Here is a 27,306-nt window from a genome sequence, read left to right on the forward strand (position 1 = left end):
AAAAAAAAACAAGTTTTGGAACCACTATTACAGGGATGTGTAACCCCCACAAGGTGGCGATGAGGAGCAGAGGCAGTAACATGGGAAAGCCCTTTGTCATCTGGACAGCCCAGTTGGAAACATGGGAATAAGGCTGCTCGAATCCCAGCTCATTCTTGTGACTCCCCCACTCGTAGGCCTGCCCTCCAGAGCCACCCAGACGAATGTCTGTTCCCTTTTCTTCACGACAGCTCTTCAGAGATCTGAAGGCAGCTCCTGGTTCTAAAGATGCAAATAACTTTTGCAATATGCCAGGGGATGATTCAATATGCAAATGACTTCCCAATGCACTCTTCTAAAGACAGCCCCCATACACTCCCAACCCCCTCTGTGACCCTCTGGAAATTTCCACACAACCATTGATAGCTCACATTTCCAGTGTCTCCCAACAACCTTTTAAGGTAGGTAAAGGATCATTATCTCCATATTTTTTAGTAGTTTTTTCAGTCCCTACTGACTCTGTGGCCCCATTGGGGGTTTTCCAGTAGAGATACTGCAGTGGTTCACCATTTCCTTCTCCAGCTCATTTTACAGATGAGGAAACTGAGGCAAATTGAGTTAAGTGACTTGCCCAGGGTCACACAGCTAGTATCTCAGGCTGAATTTGAACTCAGGAGATGAGTCTTCCTGACTCCAGGCCTAGCACTCTATCCATTATGGCGCCATCTAGCTGTCCTATCTCCATTTTACAGACAGGAAAATTGACGTTCAGAGAAAGGGAGTGATTTGCCTACAGTCACCCAGCCTGTAAGCATCAAAGACCAGAACAGAGTCTGGGTCTTCCAGCACCAACTCCATGTGTCACTCCACTATACCTCTTTCTCCTACTGAAAGGACTATTTATCCAAAAGAAAATGGACTCAGACAGTAGGGAGAAGGGAGAGAGGGTTACTTATTTTATTTTTAAAAATCAAATAGTCAAGAGTATTATCTACCTTAGATTGGTGAATCCAGAGTCAGAGGACCCAAGTTCAAATCCTTTCCCTGACAGTATCTACCTGTCAAACTTTCTGGTCCTCAGTTTCTTCCTCTGTGAAATGAGCTAATCTCTCAGGCTCAACAGGGTCAGGGGGTAGAAGCTGGGAGAAAGCCGACTTCAGCTCAATGCCAGGAAAACTTCCTAACAATGAGAATAGTACTAATGTAAAATGGGTATCTTAACAATGGGTCAATGAGCATCTATTAAGCACCTACTGTGCACGAAGTGCCAGGGGCTCCAAAGAAAGGTAAAAGACAAATCCCTACTTCCAAGGAGCTCATGGTCTAAGGTTAGGTGGTGAAGTTCCCATCACCAGAGATATTCAAACTGAGGCTGAAGGATTGTAGATGTTGAAGATGGAAGGAGGGTTGAACTAACTGCCCTCTGAGGGCCCTCTCGTCTCTAAGATTCAGCAAAGTCCTGATTCTAACAAGCATTTATTAAGTGTCCACAGTATGCAACGGGGAGCACAATGGATAGACCCTGGGCAAGTACTTAATCTCTCAATTAGAAACTGCAGCTGATGCATTGGCTGAGAGTTCCCTAAATGGATGAAAAACTAGGCTCCTGTGGAGGTTTTATTTTTAGTTCTGGTCCTATACATCTAATGGCATACGGAACTCCCAGGCAGGAAACTCCCTCTACCAACACACCCATCAGCTGTTTGTGCTTCATAGCTGAAGAGAGCAGGTGGGACAGCTAGGTGGCGCCGTAGTGCACAGAACACCAGGCCTGGAGCAGGAAGACCTGAGCTCACATCCAACCTCAGATGCTTACTAGCTTTGTGACCCTGGGCAAGTCACTTAACCCGGTTTACCTCAGTTTCCGCGCTTGTAACCACTGTCTGTCCACTTCACCATACCACAATGCCTCTCATGATTAAAATACTTTGGGAGAGAGGGCACCAGCCCCTAGGGATGAGGGAAATCCCATCTGTTACAGCTTTAGAGGAGGCACGAAGCATGTCATGGCAGGACACGGTCAGAGGACCTGGGTTCGAATGGGAACCTTAGACACAGTAACAGGATGACTCTGGGTAAGTTCAAAAACTTCATCTGTAAAATGAAGAAGGCTGGCCAAGGCCTCTTCCAGCTCTCAATCTAGGATCCCACAAGGAGGTGACGGCACTTTGAGACCTGGGTTCAAATACTGAATCTGCTGCTTACCAGCTGGGCAACTCTGGAAGGAAGAAGGAGATGATAAGCACTAGGGTATGTTATATTATATTGCATTATATTGTATCATGTTATATCCCATTGTATCATACTGTATCTATCATACTGTATCATGTTATATTACATCCTATTTTTAACACATAATATGTAACAATGTAAGAATATAATAAGGAATGAGTGTGAATACTATGTTTCAGGCACTGTGCTGAGTTCTGTAACTTCTCTCTTTGAGACCAGTCATCCCAGTTCCCCATTCCTCAGTTTCCCCATCTGTAAAATAAGGGGAGATTGGCTAAGGTCTCTTCCAGCGCTGAATCTACGATAAGGGAGGGATGCGTCTGAGCCCCGGCCCTGCGGGTTAAGCTTCTCCGAGTTTCGTTATACGTAAAAGGCGAGCGACTGCGAACAGGACACTTCGGCGCTGCCTGCTTCAGTTTCCCCATCTATAAAATGGGACTGATGACAAGAGCCGGTCCCTCCCAAGGGTGCTAAAAGGATAAGCAGGGATCATACTTGTAACATACCCTGCAGACCTGAACGCGCCGGACGGACGCTACCTGCTGTTCTGATCGTTATTCGTTATTCCAGCGGGTAGCGCGGGTAGCGCAGTCAGCGCAGATTGCGCGCGCCGGGGCAGGGGCGGGAGCTGGACCAGGAGCTGGGCAGGTATTCGATGCGCTCGGCGCTCCTCCCCTCTCTCTTCTCCCTCCTCCCCTCCCTCCCCCACTCCCCCCACCCCTCGGGCCCGGCTGCCCGCCGCGGTGGAGGCGCTCGGCGCTCGGCTGCGGCGGCCTGGCGGCTCTCCGCTCTCCTCTCCCTCTCAAGATGGCGGCGGTCGGCGGCGCTGAGGCGGGAGCCGGGCCCGCGGAGTGAAGGTAGCGCCGAGCAGCGACCCCACCCGCCCGGGCCGGCCGGGGCCCCCGGGCGCCCGCCACCCCCGCCCCGCGCCCAGCCGCCGCCCCGGGCCCGCGCCTGCAGCCCCAGGCCGCCCTCCCGCGCCGCGCGGCCTAGGCCCCGGGCCCGAGCCGGGGACTGGAGTGGCGGCCGCGGCCCGGCGCGAGGCGGCGGCCCGAGGCGGCCGGAGCGGGGCCGACGGGGGCGGGACGCGTTCAAACAGAAGGCGGGAAAGTGGCGGCGGGGGCCAGGGGCGGGCGCGCGCGCGCGCGCGGGTGCGCGCGAGGCCGGGGCAGCCCCGCCCCCCGCGCCTGCCCAGTGCCCGCCCCCGCCGCGGGGGGCGCCCTGGAGGCCGCGGGCGCGAGCGCGGGACCCCGAGCTGGGCGGTAGCTGGGAGCTGGCGGGCGGGCGCGGGGTTGGGGGTCCGGGGAGCGTGCGTGCAGTTCGCCCTTGAGCCTAGGGGCCCGGAGCGCGCCGGGACTCCGTACCTAGAACCCGAAGGCACCGCGGTGCCGTCCAACCCGGCCCCTTCCGCCTTACAGACCGGGAAACTGAGGCACGGAGCAGGGAGGCAGAGGAGGATGCCCCTGGGAGCCCAGAGAGGCCGACTCCCCAGGCCAGGGCACCCGAGGACACCAGACTTAGAGCTGGAGGGGACCTGAGAGGTCTAGTTCAACTCCCCTCGTTTTTTACAAATGGGGAAATTGAGTCACCACACAAGCAAGAGTGCAGAGTGCATGTATGTGTTCAGGTCTTCTGACTCCTAGTGTAGAGAATCCAAGGACTCTAAACTAGCACCTGGAAAAGACTTTAGAAGTGACCCAATCCAACTCCTTCATTTAATAGAGGAGGAAACTGAGTCACAGAAAGGACTATAGAGCCATAGACCTTGAGCTAGAAGGGATCTCAAAGGCCTTCAAGTCTCACCTTCCTGTATAATGTTGGGGAAACAGACCAGAAGGGTCATGGGAGCGTAGATTTAAATCTGGAAGCACCTCAGTGGCTATCTAGGCCACCCTCCTTCCTCATTTTACAGACCAGGAAACTGAGGCACAGAAAAGGGAAAGAGTATGGAATGAACCAGGGAGTCCAAGTGTTCTGATCCCCTGGACCCATAGACTCAGAACCGGAAGGGCCCTGAGAGTCTATCTAGTGCAGCCCCCTCATTTTACAGATGAGGAAACTTGAGAGCCATTGAGGGGGTCACAGATTAGAAGGGGACCCTGGAGGCCTTCTGGGTCCACCCTCCCATTTAACAGGTGGGCAGACTGACACCCAGAGGTGTCTTAGAACGCTAAATACTTCCTCCAGGCCCTCATGGTATAGATGTGGAAACAGAGACTTGCAGAAGGCAAACAATTTGCTGAAGGCCAGACAGGTAGAAGGTGGTTGCAGTCATACTCGAACCCCAGACTTCTTCCATTAGCCCGCAGGAGGGACCAGAACTCATCCATCCTCATTCCCAATTCCAGCTGGAAGAGACTTTAAGGATAATCTGGCCCAGAGCTGTTTTTCAGGTGGGCACTGAAGGGAAACATGGGGATTCTGCTCCCCAGGCCAGGAGATCATGGCCCTAGGGAGGACTTTTAAAAGTTAGCTGGTGCAACACAACTGGCTTGAGCCTGTTTCAGATGCCCATTGTGCCCTAAGCACCCGAGATCCAAAGACAAAGCCCAGTCCCCAGAGAAGGGACCAGAACTGAAGTCAGCTCCCTCAGCTAGGCAAGAGAGGATCCTGCTTAGATTTAGAGCTGGCAGGCACTAGAGAGGTCATCTGATCTCCAGTCTGGGGTTCACAGAGTTGGAGCCGGAAGGGGCCTGACAGGTCACTTAAGATAACCCCCTGTTTTTACAGATGAGCAGTCTAGTCCAACAAGCATTTATTAAGCTCCAGGGCTGTGTTCTAGGTACTAGGGAGAACCAGACAGAGGGGCAGAAACTACAATCCAGATGTTTTCATTCCCAGCCTAGTGGCTCACAAAGAGCCTAGATTTCAAGCCAGAAAGGACCTAATACCCTAGTCCTAGCCTGCAGTTTTACAGATGAGGAAACAAACAGAGAGGGGAAAGGGGCTTGTCCTATGTTTTAGCTTGATATTTCCCCCCCAGAGCCCTGCTCCAGTGCCTAATGGTCTAGGAAGCCACTTCAGGGGAATCCAAGGGCTGGCAGGGTTTTCAGGGTGACCGTGTGGCCAGGCTGTGCTCCAGCCTCACTGTCTTCTGAGGCTCTGCAGCAGAAGCTCGGGAGGGAGCACTTTCTGCTGAGACACAGGAGAAGTCATGCTCACATTGGTGCAACCACCATGCGAAGTGAAGACTTCAATGGTGTGCACAATGAATGTGTCAGTAACTTGTTAGAGGGACCCGAGGGCATGTGCAATCCCCCCCATATCTCCTCTTGGATTATTATCAATAATGTGCTGTGTGTGTTAGCCTTGTCTCCAGAGCTGGATCCTGGGATTTCTCCCTAAAAGAGAGCTGAGAGGTCATGCTCTTCACTGGGGTTTCAGTTAGGAAGGCGTGCCCCACCATGAGGTGTCTCTGGGGCCTCACACAGCTCCTGGCACACAGTAGGCACTTAATAAAGGCTTCTTAGATTGAGCAGGTAGCAGAGCTAAGGTCCTCGAACCCAGTACCTCTGTATACAAAGCTTTCCATCAAGTCAGCTGCCTCCCTGGGTAATTTGGGAGCTTTGTTTTCACCCTGGGGAAAGCAACAAGGTATTGGAGAAAGGAGTGGATTTGGAGCTAGCTGCTCTGGGTTTGAATCCTGCTGCTTCATAGACACATAGAATCTGAAGGGGGTAAAGAGGCCAGCCGGGAGCTGAGTTGCAGTCCATCTCCAGCCTGTTAACAAATAGCTGGCCATCCAGCTGTGATTAGACCCCAGTCAGGGGCACTGCCCCGGGAGGCCATTCATTCTCTGCAAAGTTCTGATTCTGATAAGTCCTTGGTCCTTCCTGGGGGTTTGGTGTGCCTGGAGGCTTCCTCATGAACTCATCCTCACTCTCCAGCCAGGCCAACTTCTTATTGCCCTTCCACTAAATACCTTGTATTTCCCTATAGATCCCGGAGGAAGTCCTTAGAGAAGTTCTTAATCTTTTTTGTATCGTAGATCCCTCTGATGACTTGGTAGTACTTTCTACCTCTTCAGATAATGTTTTTGAGTGCATACAACTTATATTGAATGAAACCAATTATATTGAAATGAAGATGTCATGTTTTCTCCCATCCAAGTTCCCAGAACTCTTGAAATCTATCCACCACTTAGCCTAGTTGGACTCGTTAGTCCAACTTCATTCATTGGAGCCCTTCATCTTACAGATTGAAAATAAAACCTGACAAAGAGAAGCGATGTGCCTCAAATCATACAGGGATTGAGTAATGGGGCTAGGATTAGAACCCAGGCCCTCTAACTCCAAATCTCACACTGTCCAGCGCACTAGGTCATGACTGGACAAGTCAATTTCTTTTGCTCTTTGGTTTCTTCATTTAACACCCATCTATTACATGCCTGCTGTAGGGAAGGCAGCTATGCTGGGCTAATAGAAGAAAAGGGTAGGATGGAGCAAAAGAAGAACCTCAGGTGGTATATGCTAGACAAGTTTGTGGAGGGAAGGGACCCTGGGTCATCTCTAAGATCCTTCTTAGCTCCAGATTCCATGATTAAGAATTGATGCATTAATTATTATAAATTGTAATGTGTGGCAGTGGTTCTTCACAAAAGGTCCACGAACTTTTTAAAAATGTGTTTTGATCACTTTTTCAATGTAATTGCTTTGTAATCCTGTGCCTTTTATTTCGTGCATCTAAAAACATTGTTGAGAAGTGACCCATAAAAGTTTGGCCAGACTACCAAAGGGGTCCATGCACAGGAAAAGTTAAGAGCCCTTGATGCTAGGGCAAGTCACGGCCCTTCTCTGGGCCTCTGGGTCAGTTGAGGAGGTTGGATTAGGTCATTTCTGAGGTCCCTTCCAGGTCTGCTGTGCTGTGATCCATAGGGAGAAGAATGGAAAGGCTCTCTTCATTCCCTTGTCCTCAGCCTTTGCTAGTCTAGCAGTTGCTGCAGAGGTGTCCACCAGGCCCCCCTGGTTTTGCAGGGGGAACAATGGTGGCCTTAGGTATTTGAATCAATAATGGATTTTGTATGCATTTTCTCCTATAGTGTACTTTGAACATACTTCACTAATGGGATTGCCTATTTGCAGGACAGAAATCATATTTAATTTCCTCTCACAGAATATAATACCGTATTGCATGGTATTGTATACTCTGAGGGAGAAGATTCGTATTCCTACCTTCTGTTGGCCAAGCTGGTCACTGCTGATTTCACATTCTTACTACAGCTCAAAAAATAAAACTTACCTGAGTACAAACAAATCCTGTTTATTGGGCAAAATTTGTATTGGTGGAGGTTTTTTGGCATTGTTTTTAAATGAACTATTGCCATAAATTCTCATTTCTCTTAGTAATGAGTTATTGGTACTAGCTGAGCCTCTTTCTGGGTACAAAGACATCTGTCTCCATCCCAGCTTGTCTGTAGCTCAGAAACTTGCAGAGCTGGTAGGGGCTAGGAGTGCTGCAGAGATCCGGGGAAAGTTAGGGTGCCCTGGCTGAAGGCTGGAATTCTGTGCTATGAGAAGAACCTGGGACAGAAGTGAGAAGATGCCTCTGGAAATCGTTGGAGAGATGCACTTTGGAGCTAGCAGAGACTCTGGAGATGCTGGAAGAAGCATCTGGAGCTGCATTGGCCGACACTCACAGCCTCCAAAAGACAAGTTTGGGAAGAAAATGAGGCAGTTTGGAAGACAGCATCTTGATTCTCAGCAATTCCTGGATCTAAAATGTCCAGTTTATAGATTTTACTTTGTTCTTTTGCCATAATCAGATCGCACCCCAGGAAGAAAAAGCTTTTTAATGTTAGCTGGGACTTAAGCGATTTTTAAATCAAATTTTGAAACTTTTAGCATTGTAAGTCTAGATTTTTCATTTAAAGTATATCATATCAAATAACCCCCTTTCCACATCTTATATAAAAATGCCAAAGGATCCATAGATCTTCTTAAACATTTTTCAGAATTGTCTCTTTGTGTGCTTAAAGTGCCTCTCGCCCCTCTAGAGTTTCAGCTTCCCTCCTGTCTTGAGGGTCAGTTGTATTTTCTTAGCTCACTGAAGTTTGATCTTCATTTCCAAGTTTAAGGAATCCCCAGATGTATTTTGCCATTTTATAGGGTTTAATTAAGGCCTGTTTTCTGTAGGAAAGACGAAACTAATCTTTTGAACATTTTTCCTGAATTGGTGTCCTTCAAGACCTGCTCCCTGAGTTTAACTCCCTCTGTCATAAAACCCAAGTCCTGTTAGGGGACTCATGATAGCAATGGGTCAGAACTTGACTAGACTCTACGTTTAACACTGATCTCTAAAACCTTATCTCCCCCGCCCCCCATCTTTTCTTTCTAGCAATCAGCAGAGAAAGCCAACAGCTGCATACTGGATTAACATGTTGTTTTTAAAGACTATAGAAATTAATTTCTACACATTATGGCTAAAACAGTCCAGTGTGCATCTCACTGCAGATTTCCAAATTCAGGCCATGCTTTCTTTTTTAAAGAGATATTAGTCATCTCAGCATCTTTTTCTAATTTATTAGATTACATCTGCATGTTGTTTAAAAAAAAATGTAGCAGTGGGATTCCTAGTAACAGTGTACAAAGTAATCTGGTTTTACCTCTCCTGGGATGAGTAGCTCCTTATTGGTCTGTTTCTCATCCCAAGCAAATTTTTAAATCCACTGGCAGTTTTAAGAAATGCTCTTTTTATAGGCTAAGTAAATCATCTTCACCCTGTTCTTTCTTAGGCTTTTCTTGAATGTTTCCGTTCCCACTGTGGAACCCATTATACGGCCTTTTGACGTTCAGATGAGGTTTTGAGTATAATTTCTAGGCTCTATCTTTGTCCCAGCTTTTAAAATTTAAAAAGAAGAGACTTTTTTTACTTCTTTACACGTCAGTGACAATATTCAATGTCACTGAGTATTTTGTGATTATTTCCCTGTTCACTTTCTTCAGTTTTACTTAGTTAAACAGGATTGACTCTTAGGCTCTTACTATCCTTGAGTTCTCAAATTGCTATATTTTTTAGCAGTGGAAACCTTTGTCAGAAGAAAATGATCTATCTCTGACAAGTTCATCACCTTGAAACATACGGAGTTAATAAAATAGCTTTAAAACTTTTGAGGAATAAAGAGGAAGTACCTTTCATTACTCCATTGGTGCCATCACTAGCTAGGTGGAAAGGTGAAGACATCAGGGGCCTGGTTTAGAACTGGGGTATCCAGTACTAACTTCAGGGATGTAGGAAATATTGCATATGCCCCCCAACCCCTTTCTCTGGTTCCCCTTCTTTCCCAACAATAAGAAGGTAAGGCCAGTAATTCCCGTAGGGTTAGTCTGTCTGACTTCTCTGGCTTCCACCAAGTCTGTTCTTCATTTCCACTTCCTGCTTTGTAAAACAGCACAGATCTTTTTTGATTTTTATTTGTTGACAAAGTGTTCCCCCCATCTAAAGGAGTGTATATGTGTGTACACACACACACATACATATATATGTGTGTGTATATATATATAGCAATTATACAGAATTTTAATTCCCCTCTTTTTAATCTAGTTCCCCTCAACATTATAACATCTCCTTGATGAGTATTACCTAGTGAAGCATCCTTAAAATTTCTAAATCTTCAATATGAATGTAAAATACATTTTAAATAACTGCCAAGCCAGAGTAAGAATCTAAGTTATTTATTGGTTTCATGTGAAAATTTCCAATACCTAGTTTATAGACTAGTGTGTAGTGTAAATATACTGAGTGTCTAGAGTCCTTGGAATCCCCTGCAAAGATATGTGTGCTGCTGTCTTGTGACATGTTATATCCCTTAGGATATTTGATAGACTTCAGTTATTTCTGTACTTAACAAATTAACGGGGCCATCTTTGATGTTAAAAAAAAAAAACAACTTATGAACTTGAATCCTAGTAGATCTTTTTCATTTAATTCTAGAGTATTTATAAACTTTCAAGTTACTGTGAATGCTAGTAATACATGACAATCTTAACATTTTTTGCTGATTCAGATTCATCTCCATTCAGGAAAATAACGTCCTTTTTGCCGAAACAATGCAGTTAAAAATCATTTCGCTAGTGTTGAAATATACCATTGAGCCATTTAGCATGAGTCACTTACTTTTTCAACTATTTTGATAAATTTTTTAGCCTGACAAAATCCTTTTGTAAAAATTCTACTCTGAAGAGCTATATAACATTGCTACAGTGATATCCACCTGTTTATTGAAATTGCAACACAATAGATTCCCTTCTGTCATCATTTTCTTACGCTCTTTTTGTACGTACAATGTAATCTGTTTGTCCAACAGCCTCCCGGATCTTTGTAGCCTGTGGCCAGGAATGAACCTAGCCCACTGACTTAGGCCTTTTCACCCTGCTCAGTTGTATCAGGCATTCTTGACAGGCCTTTTTTGGCATAGGAATTTGTACTTCCAAGAAGCACAACTTTATATATTATGAATCAAGCCACGTGATTAGGTCTGGTGCACCTTCTGCAATCTGAATCCCTCTAGATTTACAGGGAATGTGAGGAGGTGACAAGATGCCCCTTTGTTTCTCGCTGCCCTTTCCTTCAGTGGATGACTACTCATTTCCATCTGGAAGCCTTCTTGGCCTCCACAGTGATTCCCCTCACAGGAAGGTTTTCATTCTTTGTTTCTCAGGCCTGGTCCTGTAGCCGGGAAGGAGTCTGGAAACGGCGCCACATTCTCAGGTCCTGCAGGACGGCCATGGCTTATGATGACTCCAGGAAGAAAGAAGGTATGAGTCCTTAGTCTGCGAAGCATTCCAGAGGGGGTGCCCTCTTCAGTCCCTGCGGGCCATGGAGTGAGAGGCCAGGACTGAGAATCGCAGCCTGCTCTCTCCTAGGATGGTCCAGAGCACTGTCCTTAGGAGGCCCAGTCTCTACAGCATTCCCAGACTGGGTCCATGGAGATGAAAAAGCAAGACAGGGGGGGCCAGCATGAGAACATGGAATGTTAGCTTCTGTTTTCCTGGGCTGAGCTTCTGCAGCACTCTTGGACCTTGCCAGCTCCATGGAGCAAGAGATTGGGGATAGGAACCACAGTTTGGCCTCCCACACAGAAGCAGAGCACACTAAACTTTCTTCTTCCAAGCCTGCCCTTTGCAGTGCTCTTGACCACTGCCTAATTGAGAACTGAGAACAAGAGACCCCACCCGAGGGTGGGTGTTAGGTGTTTGTACTACTGCAGGTGTTGGTTCTGGAATTCCTGCTGGGGGGATGGAGAAATCATCCTCTCCTCTTGGATCCAGGCCCTTTCCTCTGGTGGAATTATCAACCATCATTATGGTGCAGAGGGGCTACGGCCTTATGTGTACTGGAATTGAAGAATTGATCAAACTCCTTGTATTCTTTTCTCATGTGCTCATATGGCTTTCAGATTGCTTTGATGGTGACCAGAGTTTGGAGGACATAGGACTGGTGACTGGCCGGAGCCAACGAGAGAAGAAGCGTTCTTACAAGGATCTTTTAAGAGAAGAGGAAGAGATTGCTGCTCAGGTCAGGAAGTCCTCCAAGAAGAGGTTGAAGGTAAGCAACTGATCGTTCAGGAAAGGCGCAGCTGTGCCCTCTCACAACTAACAAAGAGAGAACCTGTCTCCTGTGCTGGTTTTTTTTTTCCTTTTTTTGTTTCATTTATTTGTTTCTGAAGTCATGAATGGACAGGGAGCAGAGCATGGTTCTGAAGAGTTCTTGACTTGCCTCCTTGAACAGCCGTCAATGCCTGTCCCTCTCCCTTGGTTCTAGGAGAGAGCTCTCTTCTCCCTGGGCACGGACGCGCACAAGAGGAGGAGGAAGCATTCCTCCGGCGAGTCCTGCTATGGAGGTGAGGACAGGAGGGCACCACAGGAGTCGGGGCAAGGGAAGGGGCTCCAGATGTTGCTGACTCAGTGGCCTATTTAACAGGACAGTGGTTCTTGTTCTGATTGCCGATAAACCAGTGTGAAGGAGGAGAGAGGTGGAGGGCTGGGATTGTGGAGGATTCAGCATAGAAGAACAATCTTCATTTGTGATACACCAGGTACCAGGTTCCCTCTCCCCCCCCGCCATCCACTCGTCTTCTGCCCATTCCTCTCTCGCACCCCCTTTGCCACATGTGGTTTTCATGCCCTCTGGCCTGCACCTGTGGGTCACCTCTCCCTCTTCTGGAACATAACTGCATAGCCACTCCTGACTAAGACCAGTTTTTCTTGGCCATGTAATAAGCACAGCTGAAGAGACTAACCCTTTTCCCCAGTGGGTTTGGCCTGGACACAAAGCCAGATGATACTCAGAATTCTAAATTATAACCTACCTTAATCCCACAGCTCTGTTCCATCCTCTGGGGTGTGCTCTGTTTGGTTGCCTGCGAAGACTCCTGAGTGGCCCGCTGCCTCCCAGGTCCAGAGGCAAGCGGTCACACCAAGCCAGGACATGCGTGGGCATTCACTTCTGAGTGCTGTGAACCATTTGGAGGGTCACCCCTCTCCCCTTCCTATTGGCCTCTTTCTTCCTCCTGCTGGTGGGGTATCTGGTGAGAAGGGGAAGTACATCAGACATTGCCTCCCATCATTCTGAAACTGTCTTCCTTTTGATGATTTTCAGATCTTTCGCCTTTGGAGTCGTCACAGAAGAAAAAGAAGAAGGTGGTGCCAAGTCCCCCGCCCTCCGATACAGCCATGGACCTGCTGAAGGCCATCACATCCCCCCTTGCAACAGGCTCCAAGCCCCCCAGAAAGACTGGGGAGAAATCCTCATTTTCTTCCTTTAGCTCCTCGAGCTACTCAGAAAGCAAAAAAGAGCAGCACCCCAGGAAGAAGGGGAGCAGCGGCAGTAGCGGGGAGCTCTCCCTTGAGGACGGTGGCTTCCACAAGGCCAAAAAAATGAAACCGCTTTATGTTAATACAGAGACCTTGACCCTGCGAGAACCAGATGGCTTAAAAATGAAACTTATTCTCTCTCCCAAGGAGAAGGAAAGCAGGACAGGTGACGAGGAGCCTTTCCAAAATGCTCCTCCACAAGGGACAACAAAAAAGTCCTCCAAGAAATCAGCTCGAGATGAGCAGGGCACTTTCCTCCTCGGGCACGAGCTGCAGAGTTTCCTAAAAACAGCCAGGAAGAAGCACAAGCCAACCCCGGAGCAGCACCCCTCTCCTGGCCCTGAAGGCTTCGGGTCCGATGTGTCCATCTTTTCAGAACCCCATGGCACCGACTACGAGCTCTCCAGCCTCGAGCCCGCCCTGGAGTCAGGCTCATCCTCAGGAGCCGAGCTGGAAGCTGGTGAACTGGTGATCGACGACTCTTACCGGGAGATCAAGAAGAAGAAGAAGTCCAAGAAGAGCAAGAAGAAAAAGGACAAAGAGAGACACAAGGAGAAGCGGCACTCCAAGTCCAAGAAGAGCCCTGGACTCTCCTCTTCGGCCTCAGCTGGGGGAGACGCCCCTGGCACAAGTCCCGGCCCCCCGCCCCCAACCAGCACACCTTTCCCCGGAGCCACGCCTCCGCCACCACCACCACCAGTCTTCCACCCTGATGGACAGAGCGAGAAGAAGAAGAAGAAAGAAGAGAAGGAGAAAGAGAAGGCAGACAAAGCAGAAAAGGTAAAGAATTGGCCAGATGGGGGAAGGTAGCCTGGGGCATGTGGCCTGAGGCGGTCAGGGCCCAGAAGAGTTCCCTTAACCTTCCATCACACACCTACGGAGCTGCTGGGGCTGGCTGGGGCCAGTGCCACGGATGGTCTCCATAACTCAGCAGTGTGGGTGACAGGAGAGCAGTGTCTAAAGAGGGACAGCTGTTAGAAGGCCAATGGAAACGTTGGTCAGAATTGCTAGAGTCATAACCAGTCACTAATGAAACTCATTGGTGTCTTTCCTGGGGATTCCAAACAAGGTAATGTTCTGAGGTGGGACTGGATGTTTTCTTGTTTGCTCTTTACATGCATTGTTTAAAATGCTTCTCTTCAGGCCAATGAGATTTCTGCCAAGTGACTCTTCTGTAGTCTATGATCATATGCGATCATATGATCACAAATTTCATTTCTTTGTCACTCAGCAGTAGAAAGAGCTAAAGGTAAAACAAGGGGACCTTACTGGTTTCTTTACAGGAAAGCAGCTAATAGGTCAGAGAAATTCCATTCACCTCCGCATTTAAGTCACGCAAAGTAATTTTCTTCTCTGTAAAGGTTACCTTTTAAACAACAAAGCTACTTCTCACATAAAGAAATGATCCCAACTAATCTGAAAAACACACATTGGGGAGAAGGTTGGGTGGCATGAACAAAGACAGAGAAGGTCATTTTGAAGTTGGGGTTTTGGGGCAGCTTGTTTTGTGTTTCATTTTGAGTTTTAGGGGCCAGTGGGACATTGAGGCAGGACCATCTGCTAGGGTAGAGCCCAGGAGAAGAGACAGTGCTGCCAGATGGAGACCTCATCATAAGCGGGTTCTCTGAGAGGAGAAGAGGATGAAGGATAGATTCTCAGCAAGACAGGGAAGGGAGAGAAGGAATAAGCAAATGTGGACAGTGTGAGACCAGCAAATGGAAGTTTCAAAAGCGAGGGAGGAATAACCAGGGTCTTGTGCTCCAGGCTGGTAGAGGATGATGGGGACTGAAGAAAGGCCACTGGATTTGGCCCTTGGGAGACTGCCAGTGACTTTGGGCAGAGCACTTTCCTTAGAATGGCCAGGGTGGAAGCCACAGTGCAAAGCGCTGGTGAGAACACAGACAGGGGCAGGCCCTTGTTCAGAAAAGGGGGTGGGGGGACAGGTCAGGATGAAGGTAAGTTATGGGCAGACGAGGAGCCAGTGGAGATGCTCTGAAGAGAGGATGTCACCAAGGAGACAGGAGGAGCTGGACCTCAAAGTGAGAGGCGGGGCCTTAGCACTAAAAACACTAGGGGAGAGGAGAAAATACAGTAGGAAAACAAATAGGGTAGAAATGGGCTGGCGGCATGGTTTTATGCTTTCCCCTCCAGGACTGACTGCTGTCAGCAAGGATTTATGTAGTGCCTGCTCTTTGGCCAGGCCCAGAGCCAGGCTAGAAACAGAGGAAACAGACCCGATGGGGATGAACAAGTTGGGGGCAAGGACAGTTAGTGGGAAGGAGGTGTTCCCTGCATGGAGTTAAAGTGTCTGGGCTTGTCCCATGCCCTAGTTTTGAGCAAATGTAGCTAGAAAGGGACTAAGGAACTTGAGCAACAAAATCCTAGAATTAGAAGGAACTTCAATGACTACCACGTCTGACTCCTCCCCAAGCACAGATCTTCGGTCAGACCCCTGACAGATGGTCAGTCAACCCTGCTTGAAGAGAGTGTTAGGGACCTTAGGACCTCCCAAGGCAGCTCCCTCCTTCTTAGAGCATCTCCCAGTGTTAGGAAGTTTTTTTCATACTGAGCTGAAATGCGACTCCCAGTGACTTAGTAATTCCAATGCCATCTTCATCTGTCTAGTATCTGGAGGTTTTCCAGCAGCACTTTTGGGTGGGCCGGGCACAAGTTTTATTTTCTTTACACAAAGGAGGGAGTGAGTTGAGGCTCAAATAGATTATGACACCTGACCCAGTCTTTCTGACTTTAATCCCAGGGCTCATTCCATGGCTTTTGTGGGGCCAGGCAGAATATCCAACCCCTCTTTAACAGGGCAGCCTTTAAGATACCTGAAGATGGCTACCATGGCCCCCTGGAATCTTCTTTTCTAAGCTAAGCATCCCCAGCCCTTTCAGCCTGTATCATGAAACGTGGCTTGTCTCCTCACCATCTCAGTCACTCTCCTCTCTATGACACATTTGTTGGCACTCACTGTCCCTCCTGAAATGTGGCACCAAGATCTGAATTGGGAGAGGGACAGCATTTAGCGAGCCTATATGCTTCTTGTCAGGGCAGCAAAGTCGAAGGCAGGCAGACCATGGGCTGTGATGAGCTGTACCTCTCTGGAGTTCACAAAGATGGAGAACTCAGTGATGAAATCCAAAGCACAGCTTCCACAGAGTAGCCAGATGGAGGTGGCAGTCAGTGGATTCAGTGAGGTCCATGACCTTGAGATTAGGAAGAAGGTGGGCCAAGTGCTTGACTTCCCTAGGGTATCAGAAGTAGGTGATGAGGCTGACTCACCCATAGTGATCAGAAGGTGTTGGCACAGAAGCAGAGAAAGGGTAACAGTTTCATGTCCTGAAAGTAGCGTTAGGGAATAAGGAGACAGTGAGAATGTTACGGGGCAGAGTATCTTCAGGAAAGAACCAGGTGTTGGTTAGGCAAGAAGGATAGGTGTGGAGGAGAAGGTACAGGTGAAAGAAATAGGGCTCAGATGGATGCCCCTACCACCCCATGAAGGACGTATTCTACAGGGCATAGTGGAAGGAAACAGGAGACTATAGGAGAGAATGGATAGAGAAAGAGGGTGTATGAAAAGGTTAGTAGAAGTTCAGGTGTAGAAGGCCAGAGAAAGAGAGGTGGAGGCGCTGGGGAGAGGGTAAAAAGTGCTGTACTTTTTGGAGCAGAGCGAGTCAGAGAGGGAAAGACCAGGTTCATTAAGGGGAAAGGAAGTGAAAACATACGTAGGCAGTAACATCCTGATAGTCAGGAGTTAGAATGTAGAATGATGACATTTCTTATGAAATAGACATTTGGCAGGTACATGCCAGCTCCAACCCCTAGGCTGGACTGGACCAGACCTCCTGTGAATAAATAGCATAGCAGGAAACATTCTGGAGAACAGAAAAATTGTCCGAAACCAGCTTGGGATTATTTCCCAGATAGTCATCTGTAGAAGTGAAAAGTTTGGGGAGCAGATTTATTCGTCTTTGATAGGAAATGGAGCAGGCAGGGTATCCTCACTTAAGGAACATGTTGAAATCATTTTAATCAATCATTAACAGCCATAATGTCTAGATAGTGACTTAACATTCACCTCTGAAAATTGTATATGTGACTTTAAGACATTTCAAAAACCATATCAGCATTCTCTGTCTCTAGAGGTAACTGGTTGGTTGTTGTCCTTCGTTCTCAGAGAGGACCAAGGTGACATCATCATGTTAGAGTCAAATCACAGTACATCCGACTATGGCTGATCAGACCAGTACGATCTCAGAATACTCTACCATTGGTCAGGCACAAAGAGTCCACGTGAACGTTTAGGGTGGATTCTCTAAATTTGCTTACCTCATGTTTCTTTTGAGCTATTTCAGTTCTGCTTTGCTCATAGAGCACAGCACCTTCTCTGATGAGGGCACGCCATGCTGTGCGGTCCTGTGCCAATGTCTCCCATGTCACACGATCACTTCCAAAGTTCTTAAGAGAGACCTTGACGGTGTCTTTGTATCACTTCCTCTGGCCATCATGTGAGCACTTGCCCTGCGTGAGTTCTCCATAAAACAGTCTTTTAGGCAAGTATCCATTTGGCATTCAAAGTCTAGAGGTAACTAGACTTGAGATAGCATCATATTATCTGTCTACTGGTGAAACCGAGGCCTGAGGCAGTACGGTCCCACCAGACCAGAGACAGAAATGGATTCTAGGTGCCTTTTCCCCACAGGCTAGTCCTCCCTAAAAGCAGCCCTGCCTCAGATGATGGCGACCCCGGAATCCCAGGGTGCCTGTTGAGAAGCGATTTCTAAAGTTCAGCACCTACTGTGGCTGCTGCGATATCCCTTACTGTCAAGTAAAGCATTGTGTGATCCTGGAAGCTTTGTGGATCCTTGAAAAGGATCCCATAAACATTCATTAAACATCTGCTGTCCCACAGCTGCCCTTCGAAGTCATTTATTTATTAGCATATTCTACGTAAGGAAACTCTGTACTTTGATCAGTTCAGCCTAATTCTATAAACATGCATTAAGGTCCTACTGTATACAGGGCATTCTGCTACATATGCTGTGGGAGGTACAGAGATAAACAGGAAACCGTCTCTACCTTCATGGAGCTTCTTATCTACTCGGGGGACAGAAAACCAAATGACTGATTCAGAATGGAATATGGTCAGTTTGGAAGAGGAGTCCATCTACAGCCAAGTATGGGATGTCCAAGGAGGAGAGGTGCAGAGAAAGGGAGGATGAGGGAACGCTGCATGGAAGGAGGTGTCATCTGTCTCTGCCAAGAATTCTCTGTGCCCCCTGCTGCTGCTCGCCTCGTGGGCCCTGGGTGTCCTGTCTACACTGAAGGGGTCATGGTCAAGAATGGTAGAGCCTCCTTCTGGCTTAAAGAGGCCAAAACTGTGTGAGATGAGGGCAAAGAAGAGGCAGACTGGGTGTCAGGAGTGCCATGGGCAGGAAATCATGGCACACATACATATATTCATGCACCTGGCACCCTGATACCTCGAAGCATGAGGCAGTGCTGGGTTAAGAAGGCCCGATGTTCCAGGTGCTCATTAATACATTGGAGCTTTATTCAGTAAACACTAAGGTGTCATTGAAAGGTTTGGAGCCAAAGAGGGGCCTGTTCAAGTGTGTCATGAAGGCAGCCAGGAGGATGCTGTTAGAGTCCAGAACATATGAGGGCCTGAACTGGGGCAGACAGAAGCAAGGCCTGTGACCGAGGTAATTAGGGGTGGGAGATATGGGGGTAAGAAGAGCCAAAAGATGTCCCCAAGGATATTAACCCTTCAGGAGGCGCCCTCTGAGCAGCCCAAAGATAATGTGAGTTACAAGTAGCCAATGTGAGAGGGGGATGGGGCTATTGGAAACAGGCACTTCCACAGGAGCCCTCAAAAATGATTCCTTAGGGCAGAGGAGACAAGAAAACCTCAGCCAGAGATAGCAGAACTCTAGAGCAAGGGAGTTGGGCTGCGCCTGGCAGCAGCACGATCAGCAGTGCTCCCAGAGAGGATGCTCCTAGCAAGGATGGTCCCAGCAAGGGTGGTCCCAGCGAGGGTCCTGGGCAAGGAAGAAACGGATCAGGTCCCAGGGAGTGGGACTTGGCATCCACAGAGAACAGTGGAAGGAAGAAAGGAGGCAGGAGGAGAGAGTGTACAGGACAGAGGAGGATGCAACATGTCAAACGATTTCCTTCCAAAAGAGTTTAGACTGTTGACCATTTTGTTGTTTAGAACAATTAGCCCTGAGCTACCCAGGTCTTGGCCATCCTTAGAGAGGGATCTAGATTCTTTCTGTTGTCACGTTACCGCATGTCTAGAAGGCTCATAGGATTGTGGGTCTAGGGCTGGGAGGAACCTCAGAGACCATCCTTGCCCACCCCTCTTACAGATGGCCAAACTGGAGCCCAAGAAGGTTAAGGTGGTCAGAGAGGCAGGATTTGAACCCAGGTCCTCCAAGCGCAAAGCCAATGTTCTCTACTGTACCATAGATGTGAAACAAGAAACTTGTATGATTCTAGCTTGCTGGTCCACCCACATGTTTGGAACTGCCTCCACAGACTGGACTCTGGATTTGTTGTCCCAGGTCAGTTGCTGGAGACATTATAGGTGCTGGGTGCCTCCACCCCAGACCAGGCAGGGGTGCACGTTGCCAGAAAGGGAGCCCCACGGGGTGTCCAGTGTGTCAGGGCCCCAGTGTCTGACAATCCCCTGGACGTGAGCCAGGCATTGGGAGTTGGCCAGATCTGCTGCCAGTGATAAGAAGTTCATTATTTAATGAGCTGCTTTGCTTTCCATTGTCTCCAGTGTTTTTCTTCTTAGTCTTTTCTCATTCTTCCTTCTTCCCCACCAAAGCACTTTGAGTTTCACATGAATTCTGCCCCCTCCCAACCTCTCCTTCCAGGAGTGGCGGTGAGGATAACTTCTACTTTGTATTCAAGAGATGTTGCAAAGGTGAACCCAACTGTCTTTGGCAACAGATTGGCAACAGTGTGTCTCATTCCGGATTCTACTCTGAGAAGAAAAATTGGACAGTCTCCTTAGAAAAAGTTATGAGGCACTCCTGGCTGCTTGCCACACGAAGCTTAGGCTCAGGCATTCCACCCAGGAGACACAAAATTGAATTTTTAAAAAATAATAATAATTGGATTTTATTTAGATTAATTTTATGTTAAAATATTGTTGGTAATTTTTAGACTTAGTTTTAATTTAGGTAAAAGCTCAGAAAGTAGGGAGTAGGGATTAAGATTTTTATTTACAGTATATAGTATCTAAGACAGTTTTCAGTAGCCTTTTCATAAAAGCTGTATATAGAGATCTGATAGGCCTTTTTTCTTAATTCTTGGTACCAGAGTTAAAACACAACTACTGAAGAAGTATTGTCAATGACAAATGGCAAACATACACATATATACATGCATATGTTTGGGTGTGTATCTATCTTTGTTCAGCGTTTATATATCTTGCATTCTGAACCCTTATCCGAGAAATTTGCTACAAAATGTTTTCCTATTCACCCACTTCCCTTTTTAGGCTAGGTGCATTAATGTTGTCTATGCAGAAGCTTTTCCATTTCATGTAATCAGAGTACTCTCTTTTATCTTCTGTAATTGCCTCCATCCCTTATTTTGTTAAGAATCTATTGCCTACCCAGATCTGTGACAAGTCTGTGGTCTGTTCCTCTTTTCATGTTTTTTTTTTGTTTTTTTGTGGTGTGATCTTTAATATTAGGGGTCACATTTCCATTTAGAATGTATCAGAGAGTGTGGTGGAAGGTGCTGGTCTAAGCCTTGTTGCTGCCAGGCTACACCTCTCTCACTTTCCCAGCACTTTGTATCCCATAGGGAGATCTTGCCTAAGTAATTTGTTTCCTGCTTCATCATTTCTGCTTCTCTGTTGCATTGATCTGCCTCTGTTTTTTAGCCAGTGCTGCTTTATAGTATAGTTTGAGGTCTGGAAATGCTATTCCCTCTTTATCCCTACCTCTTTTCATCATTTCCCCTGCTATTCTAGATCATTTATTTTTTCCAAATAAATTTTATTATTTTATCAAGTTCTATGAACTATCCCTTTGATCCTTTTATTGGTATAAAATTTAATGTTTAAACTAGCTTTGGTCGTATTATCATTTTACATTTATATTATATTGGCATGGCCAAGCCAGGAACAGTGAATGTTCCTCCAGCTATCTAAATTGTAATCTTTGTAACGAATCTATACCGCTCTTTTATGTGCTTTGGTAGATCATTTCTCTTGAATTTTCACCCTCTGAAAGTAGATTGGCTTTGTTATGAGGCATAGTTCCCAGGATGGGAAGGGAGAAGGGATCTGTTCTGAAGAGAATGTGATATAGAAACAAAAAATACTGATAAAAACAAGATCAAATTTGACAGAAAGCAGGTGGACTTTGGGGAAAGAACTAGAGTAGTCGGTGCCAAATCTGGAATACAAAGGAGATGGTCAGACTGGGAATTGACTTTTTCTTAGAGCCTATGGAATAGTGGGCATCCATTAAATCTCGAGATTCTGTTTCTCGTGGGGTTTCTGACTTTCCCTGAAGGCAGCTTCCCCAGGGGAGTTCCACCATCTTGTGAGCAGTAGTAGCATCATGGCAATGGGGACATTCATGGTCTTGCCAGAGGACTGCTCTGAAAGGCAGCATTTGGTCAGATGGATACATGTTGGTGGTTTTTTTTAAATCCATCATGTCATGGTGACACAACATACATTTACTAATGGATGGAACTGTTGGAAGTTCCTTAAGTACCTCAAATCATCGGAGACTAATGAAATGACACGCCCTTTTTTTCCGACATTCAAAGCTTTTTCTACCAATGGAGAAAGAGTGTTTCCTTCCCTTGTACTAACGGCAGCAGGGGGTGTGGTGGAAAGCATATTGGAATGGGAGTCTGGAAGGACCAAGGTGAGATGGGAGTAATGACTGGCTGCACAGGGTGGTTCGCCGAACAGAGAGAGCCCTGGCTTTGGATTGGAATCACTGTTCTGCTCCCCCAAGAAGCTCCCTTCAGCTTCTGGGCTCCAGTTTCCTAGTACAGCTGATCTCCTCCTGAAGTCTTGTTCCAATGTATGATTCTTCCAAAAGTGAGAAGTCAGTCAATTTCACCTAGGAATTGAAAAAGCAGGAATGCATACATGTGTGTTTGGAGTTTTTTTTTCCCAGTTCATGAATAAATAAGAAGGCAAATACCAAATTCAGCATTCGAAGTTTCTCATATTGATATAGACAAAAGTATGTTCAATTTACCTGAGTTCAAATCCGACTCAGACACTAACTGTATGACCCCGGGCAAGTCACTTAAACCCCTGTCTGCCTCAGTTTCCTAGCATGTCAAATGGGGTTGTACGAAAATATAAAGCACTCTACAAACTGTAAAGTGCCATGTAAATGTTAGCTGTCGTGGTAGTGGTTGTTTAGTTAAAGTAGCATTTGTTAATGAAGAAAAAGACCTAGAATACATAATCTCATCATTTGGTTAAAGGAAGCAGCTGCGGTGCCTTAGGATTTTGGTGGCGGAGCTTTTCTGTGGGCCCATTGCTACTCCTGTTGAATTGGATGTGGTTCACTTTTTCTTCACAAGTACGACCAAATCGGCATCTAGTTTCCCAATGCAGCCGCACAATTTGATCTGAAAAAAACAATATAGCATGCTTCAGTGCATGGAATATCAGACGAAGGTATCTCACAGATAAAATAGTCTGACCCCCCTCATTTGACTAAATCATGAAACTGGTACCTTTAACTGATCCATCTCTGAGGTGCAAAGAACATGTAATAACTATCCTTTGGGGAAAAGCTAGCCAGTTTTGTGTCTTTTGTGTTTTCAGTCCTAAATCTACCTCAGTCAGGAAGCATTTATTAAGCACCTACTCTGAGCTAGGCACTGTGCTAAACGCTTGGCATACAAAGAAAGGCAAATGGCAGGCCCTGCCCACAAGGAGCTTAGAGTCTAAAGGGATTCTTCCATTCACTCAGCAAACATTGATTGTGTACTGTGTGCCCAAATATTGTACTAGGTATTGGGGGTGGAGTGCAAATGATCCATGATCCCTAACTTCAAAGAGATGTAACATCTACTTCTGGGCTATCAGTGAAAACTCTCATTTAGCATCCTTCCCCTTGATGAAACAGCACAAAAATCCTTTCTCCTTTGTCCCCTTGGGTCCCAGGTTTCTAAATCTGCATCCTAATTATGTCTCGTCCTGTTCTCTTTTCTCTCTGGGGCTAGCCAAAGAAGAAGAACATGTCTGCCTACCAGGTGTTCTGTAAGGAGTACCGGGTCACCATCGTGGCAGAGCATCCAGGAATAGGTAAGGACACATCTCCCCTTTGGCCTTGGGCCTCTCAGTGAGTCTTCCCAGCGCAGGCTGCCTCCTCATGACCTGTGGGGACACCAAACGTTGGACCGATGGAAAGAACACCAAGTCAGTTTCCTTCAGTTCTGACGTTACTTAAGTAGGTTAGATTAGCATCTGAAATGTTAAATATCTATTTTATAAATAGAAGATAGTCCAGCATAGAAAGGATATCCATGTTTATGTGGGAGTGTGTATAGGTGTTGGTCTTTGCTCTCCAAGAGGCTGCTGCAGACTTTCCATACTTAGGAGGACATAGTCTGGAGCTGTGTGTTACATGACTGATATGACACCATCCTCAATCTTGCCTGTCTGGCTGTAAGGGTCAAGGTGTAAGACCCTGCCATAGATAGTCATTTTTTCTGGCCCTTCTAAGCAGCTGAGATAGTGGTAAAAACTCTCCAGGAGAAGTCAGGAACCTGGGTTCTAGCCCTGGCTCCCCCAATGGCCTTCTCTGTGACCCTTGGGGGAGTCCACCTGTGCTCTCTGACTCTCAGCTCCCTCATCTGAAAGCTGTCTGCCTCCCGTAGCTCACAGTTGTGGGCATCAGGTGAGATGCTGAGGGGAAAGCCCCTTATGATATGTGAAGGGCCTGCTACTAAGATGTCGTTGGTGTGGGGATTGGTTTTGAGGCAGGAGGACAGAGAATAGCTTCTTTGGTTTTGTTCTCTCAGGTACTCGGCCTATAGAAAGCAGCCTAGGAGATTCCTTCTTTGTGTGAAAGCATAAGTTGATAGGTCCTCTTATTACAGGCTTGTTTGATATGGTGAAGAGAGAGAACCTTTGGGAGCCAGGCTCCTTCGGGATTTGGTGCAAGGCTGGTGGCCCGTGCATTTCATCCAGAGAGACGACTGGGAATTTTAAGTCTGACCTTCCTAAATGCTTACACATGCTCTTGTCACCTATTTTTGTTCCTTTTTAATGGAGTTGTTTACCCATATTACCTTTTTTCTTTTTTTTTTTCACCAGATTTTGGGGAACTGAGCAAGAAATTGGCTGAAGTATGGAAACAGCTGCCAGAAAAAGACAAACTGGTAAGTGTCTGAGTAATGTGGTTAGAATAGTCCTAAAAGCCCTGGCTTCATCAGGGGGCTTTGAGCCTATTTTGGCCTCAGCTTGCAGATGCTGAGTGATGGTGAAGGGCGCAGAGGTCAAGTGAGAGCTGACCAGAACTCACTGCCCCTTGGCATGGCTGTCAGGCCCTGATAAGCCACTGGAGGGACAACTCTGTACCTACCAGAGCCCAGGTCATTTCATGGCATCCTAGAGCTGGAGGTTGTGTGAGTTATGTGAGGTTGGATTTGAACCCAGGGATTCCCACTTCCAGGTCCAGTGCCCTATGGTATATATTGCCATGCTTCCTCTCAAAAGAATTTTGAATAACTTGGTCTGGGTGTTCCCTCCACTAAGAAAGCTCACAGCTTTCCACACCTTGGCACACTTGTGGCCAGAACCTTGTGGCAGCAAGCCCCCTTCTTAGAGCCCCTCAGGTGTGGAGCCTTTAGCTGCATTGGATCTTGGTCTCAGAGATGGCAGTCCTCTCTCCAGCAGGGGAGCTCATGGACTCTACACCTTCTCATTCTTCCTGATTCTGACCTACATCCTTCCATCAGTCCCTCCTCAAGGATGGGCCCAAGGCAGTGGGGGCCTTCCTCTGACCCTGGACAGAGCTCTGCCCATCGGCACTCCCTCCGCCCCTCCTGTTCTGGGCATCCACGTCAATAACCGTGTCTTTGGCTGTGCCCACTACTTACACACATTAATCCCCTTTGGGGCAACCACAGCCCTGATTCTTTGGAGAGTACAGTGGTTGTGATTTGTAGCCACACACCCTCACTGCATTGAGAGGCTAAGAGGAAGCAGCCTGAGGCTGTCCTCTGAGTCTGTCTTTCCTCATATCTTCCCCTTACACTCTGTGACCCAAGGAGCCAACTCGATGGAGCTTCAGAATTAGCAGCACAGCAAGAGCCTCCTCCAAAGACAAACAGAACTGAAAGGGACCCCCAGGCTGGGGCATTATAGTGCCAAGACCTCATGCCATTTAAAGCTGCCAAGCACTTTCCTTACCACAACCCCATGAGGGAAGCAGCCTGCAGATTGTTATCTGAGCCTCAGAGAAGGGGAATGCCCCCCATCATGCAGAACCCAAGGCCATCCCCAACTGCCCACTGCATCACCCTGAGAGGGGGCCTACCCCAAGAACAGTCACTAGTGATGGGGGCCCAGTGCACTTTGGGGCAGCTCTGCCATTAATCTCAGTTTGCCTCTTTGCTGCCTCTGTGCCCTGCTTCTCATTCAGCTCCTGGGGCCACAGAGCACACATCTGATCCTCCTCCCAGGGCAGATCCCCTCCCCAAGCCTCCTTTCTCCATCTTCAGTTGCCCCAGAAGATCCTCCTATGCCATGCTTTCCAGCCCCCACTTCATCCCAAATGCCTGGGACTAGACACTGACCGGGGTTCTGCGTGACCCCCTCCTCCTTCCAGACCCCCCAGGGCAGCCTCCTGAAAGCAGACCTTTGGGTCACAGGCACTGTGGACTTGGCTGGTCCTGCTGTCCACTAACACCCCCATTTCTTTTTCATGTGCATTGTCATCTAGCCCTGTGTTGGTTCCCCACAACAACTCAAGGAGGGACACAAGGAAACGTATCCTTTCCCTTTGACAGATGAGAACATCGAAGCTTGTTGAGCTTGTGGCTTAGCTCAGGTGGCAGTGTGTGTTCTCATGCTTTGCCCTGATCCATTACGTTTCACCCTGTTAGATTTAACTCACCAAACCAGCCTGACCTTGGCGTCCTACCTTTTGGTTCCCCCATCCCATTTTGTGTCATCTTTCTCTTGGGTGAACATCCCATCCATCCCTTTGTCAAAGTCACTGATGTAAATACAACAAGCCCAGGGCCAGGGAGAGGTCCCAACAATGCTACACCAGACACCCCTTTCATGGTCTTTGGCAGCTTATTCACTCTTTAGGTCCAATCATTGAATCAGCTCCAAATACAACTAACCATGCTCTTATCCAGCCCATGTCTCACTCAACAAGAATGTACAGGGGGGTTTTGTTCAGTGCCCAGCTAAAGTCCAGGAATGCTGTCTGTGGCACTGGACTACCAGCCTGGCAACCAGCCTGTCATCAAAGGAAATCAAATTAATGTGTCATGACCTATTCAGGATGAAAGCATGCCAGCTGTTAGTGACTTCTTGCTTCCTTACCTTCTTTATGTAGGATTTTATTTATTTTCTTTGGACCTGTTTTACCATGGTGAGGGATAGCTAGAGTACGGGCCCTATCACAGGAGATGTTCCTGCTGAAGGGCTTGGCTCTCTCCCCACTATAGTCATGGGTGGATGGTGGGAGTCCTGTGCACTGAAGCGGGCTCTGGCTGTGGTGTTGAGGAGGGCCTAAGAGAGCACACGGGAAATGGGCAGAGTCAGGCTCCTCCCAGGACTTGATGAAGAGCCTGTTGTAGACCTCAGCTAAGTGCTTACAATCCTTCCCCTGGAGTAAGACCATCTAGAATTTTGCCAGGAACTGCAGTCAGTCTCAACCACCTCTGGTTTCAAGGCACCATCCTTTACCCTTAAAAAAAGTATCCATCTCAGGTCTTCTCCCTCCTTCCTGTTCTCCACACTCTTAACAGATGTCTCTGACTGTAGCCAAACAATCCCACACAGGTTCTCTCCATAGCCTGGAGTGCAGTTCATCCAGGCCCAGGGCCACGACCTCACACTCCTCAGTATCGGGCACTACCTATTTTAAGTAGTCTTGCATTTGGGCCCAAAAGGCTAGGTATACAGGGAGAGAGAGAGTCCACAGGTCCGAGAGCATCGTCTGATAGAGAAAGCCCTGCTGGCGGGTGCATGGTCCGAGGCCTGCGCAGAGGCAGAGTCACCACAGATGAAATCTACATCAAGCTGGGTGGCTGT

The 27,306-nt window shown here is 47.5% G+C and overlaps 1 protein-coding gene across 3 annotated transcripts in view; it reads left to right on the plus strand.

The window, feature by feature from the left end:
• Positions 1–2,982: 2,982 nt before the first annotated feature.
• HMGXB4 (HMG-box containing 4) overlaps positions 2,983–27,306 on the plus strand; it is a 31,501-nt gene continuing 7,177 nt past the window's right edge. The window contains exons 1-8 of one of the 3 annotated variants that reach the window (XM_036761391.1): positions 2,999–3,068; positions 10,868–10,964; positions 11,606–11,754; positions 11,971–12,049; positions 12,130–12,244; positions 12,808–13,802; positions 23,253–23,334; positions 24,349–24,413. In XM_036761391.1, the coding sequence (XP_036617286.1) occupies positions 12,882–13,802; positions 23,253–23,334; positions 24,349–24,413 (1,068 nt within the window). In that variant the 5' untranslated portion in view covers positions 2,999–3,068; positions 10,868–10,964; positions 11,606–11,754; ... (1 more) ...; positions 12,130–12,244; positions 12,808–12,881. Of the gene's footprint in view, positions 3,069–10,867; positions 10,965–11,605; positions 11,755–11,970; positions 12,050–12,129; positions 12,245–12,807; positions 13,803–23,252; positions 23,335–24,348; positions 24,414–27,306 lie in introns of all 3 variants that reach the window. The other 2 variants (XM_036761390.1, XM_036761392.1) reach the window with 2 other exon arrangements.

This window comes from Trichosurus vulpecula, chromosome 5, assembly GCF_011100635.1.
Source record: "Trichosurus vulpecula isolate mTriVul1 chromosome 5, mTriVul1.pri, whole genome shotgun sequence".
Lineage (NCBI taxonomy): Eukaryota > Metazoa > Chordata > Mammalia > Diprotodontia > Phalangeridae > Trichosurus > Trichosurus vulpecula.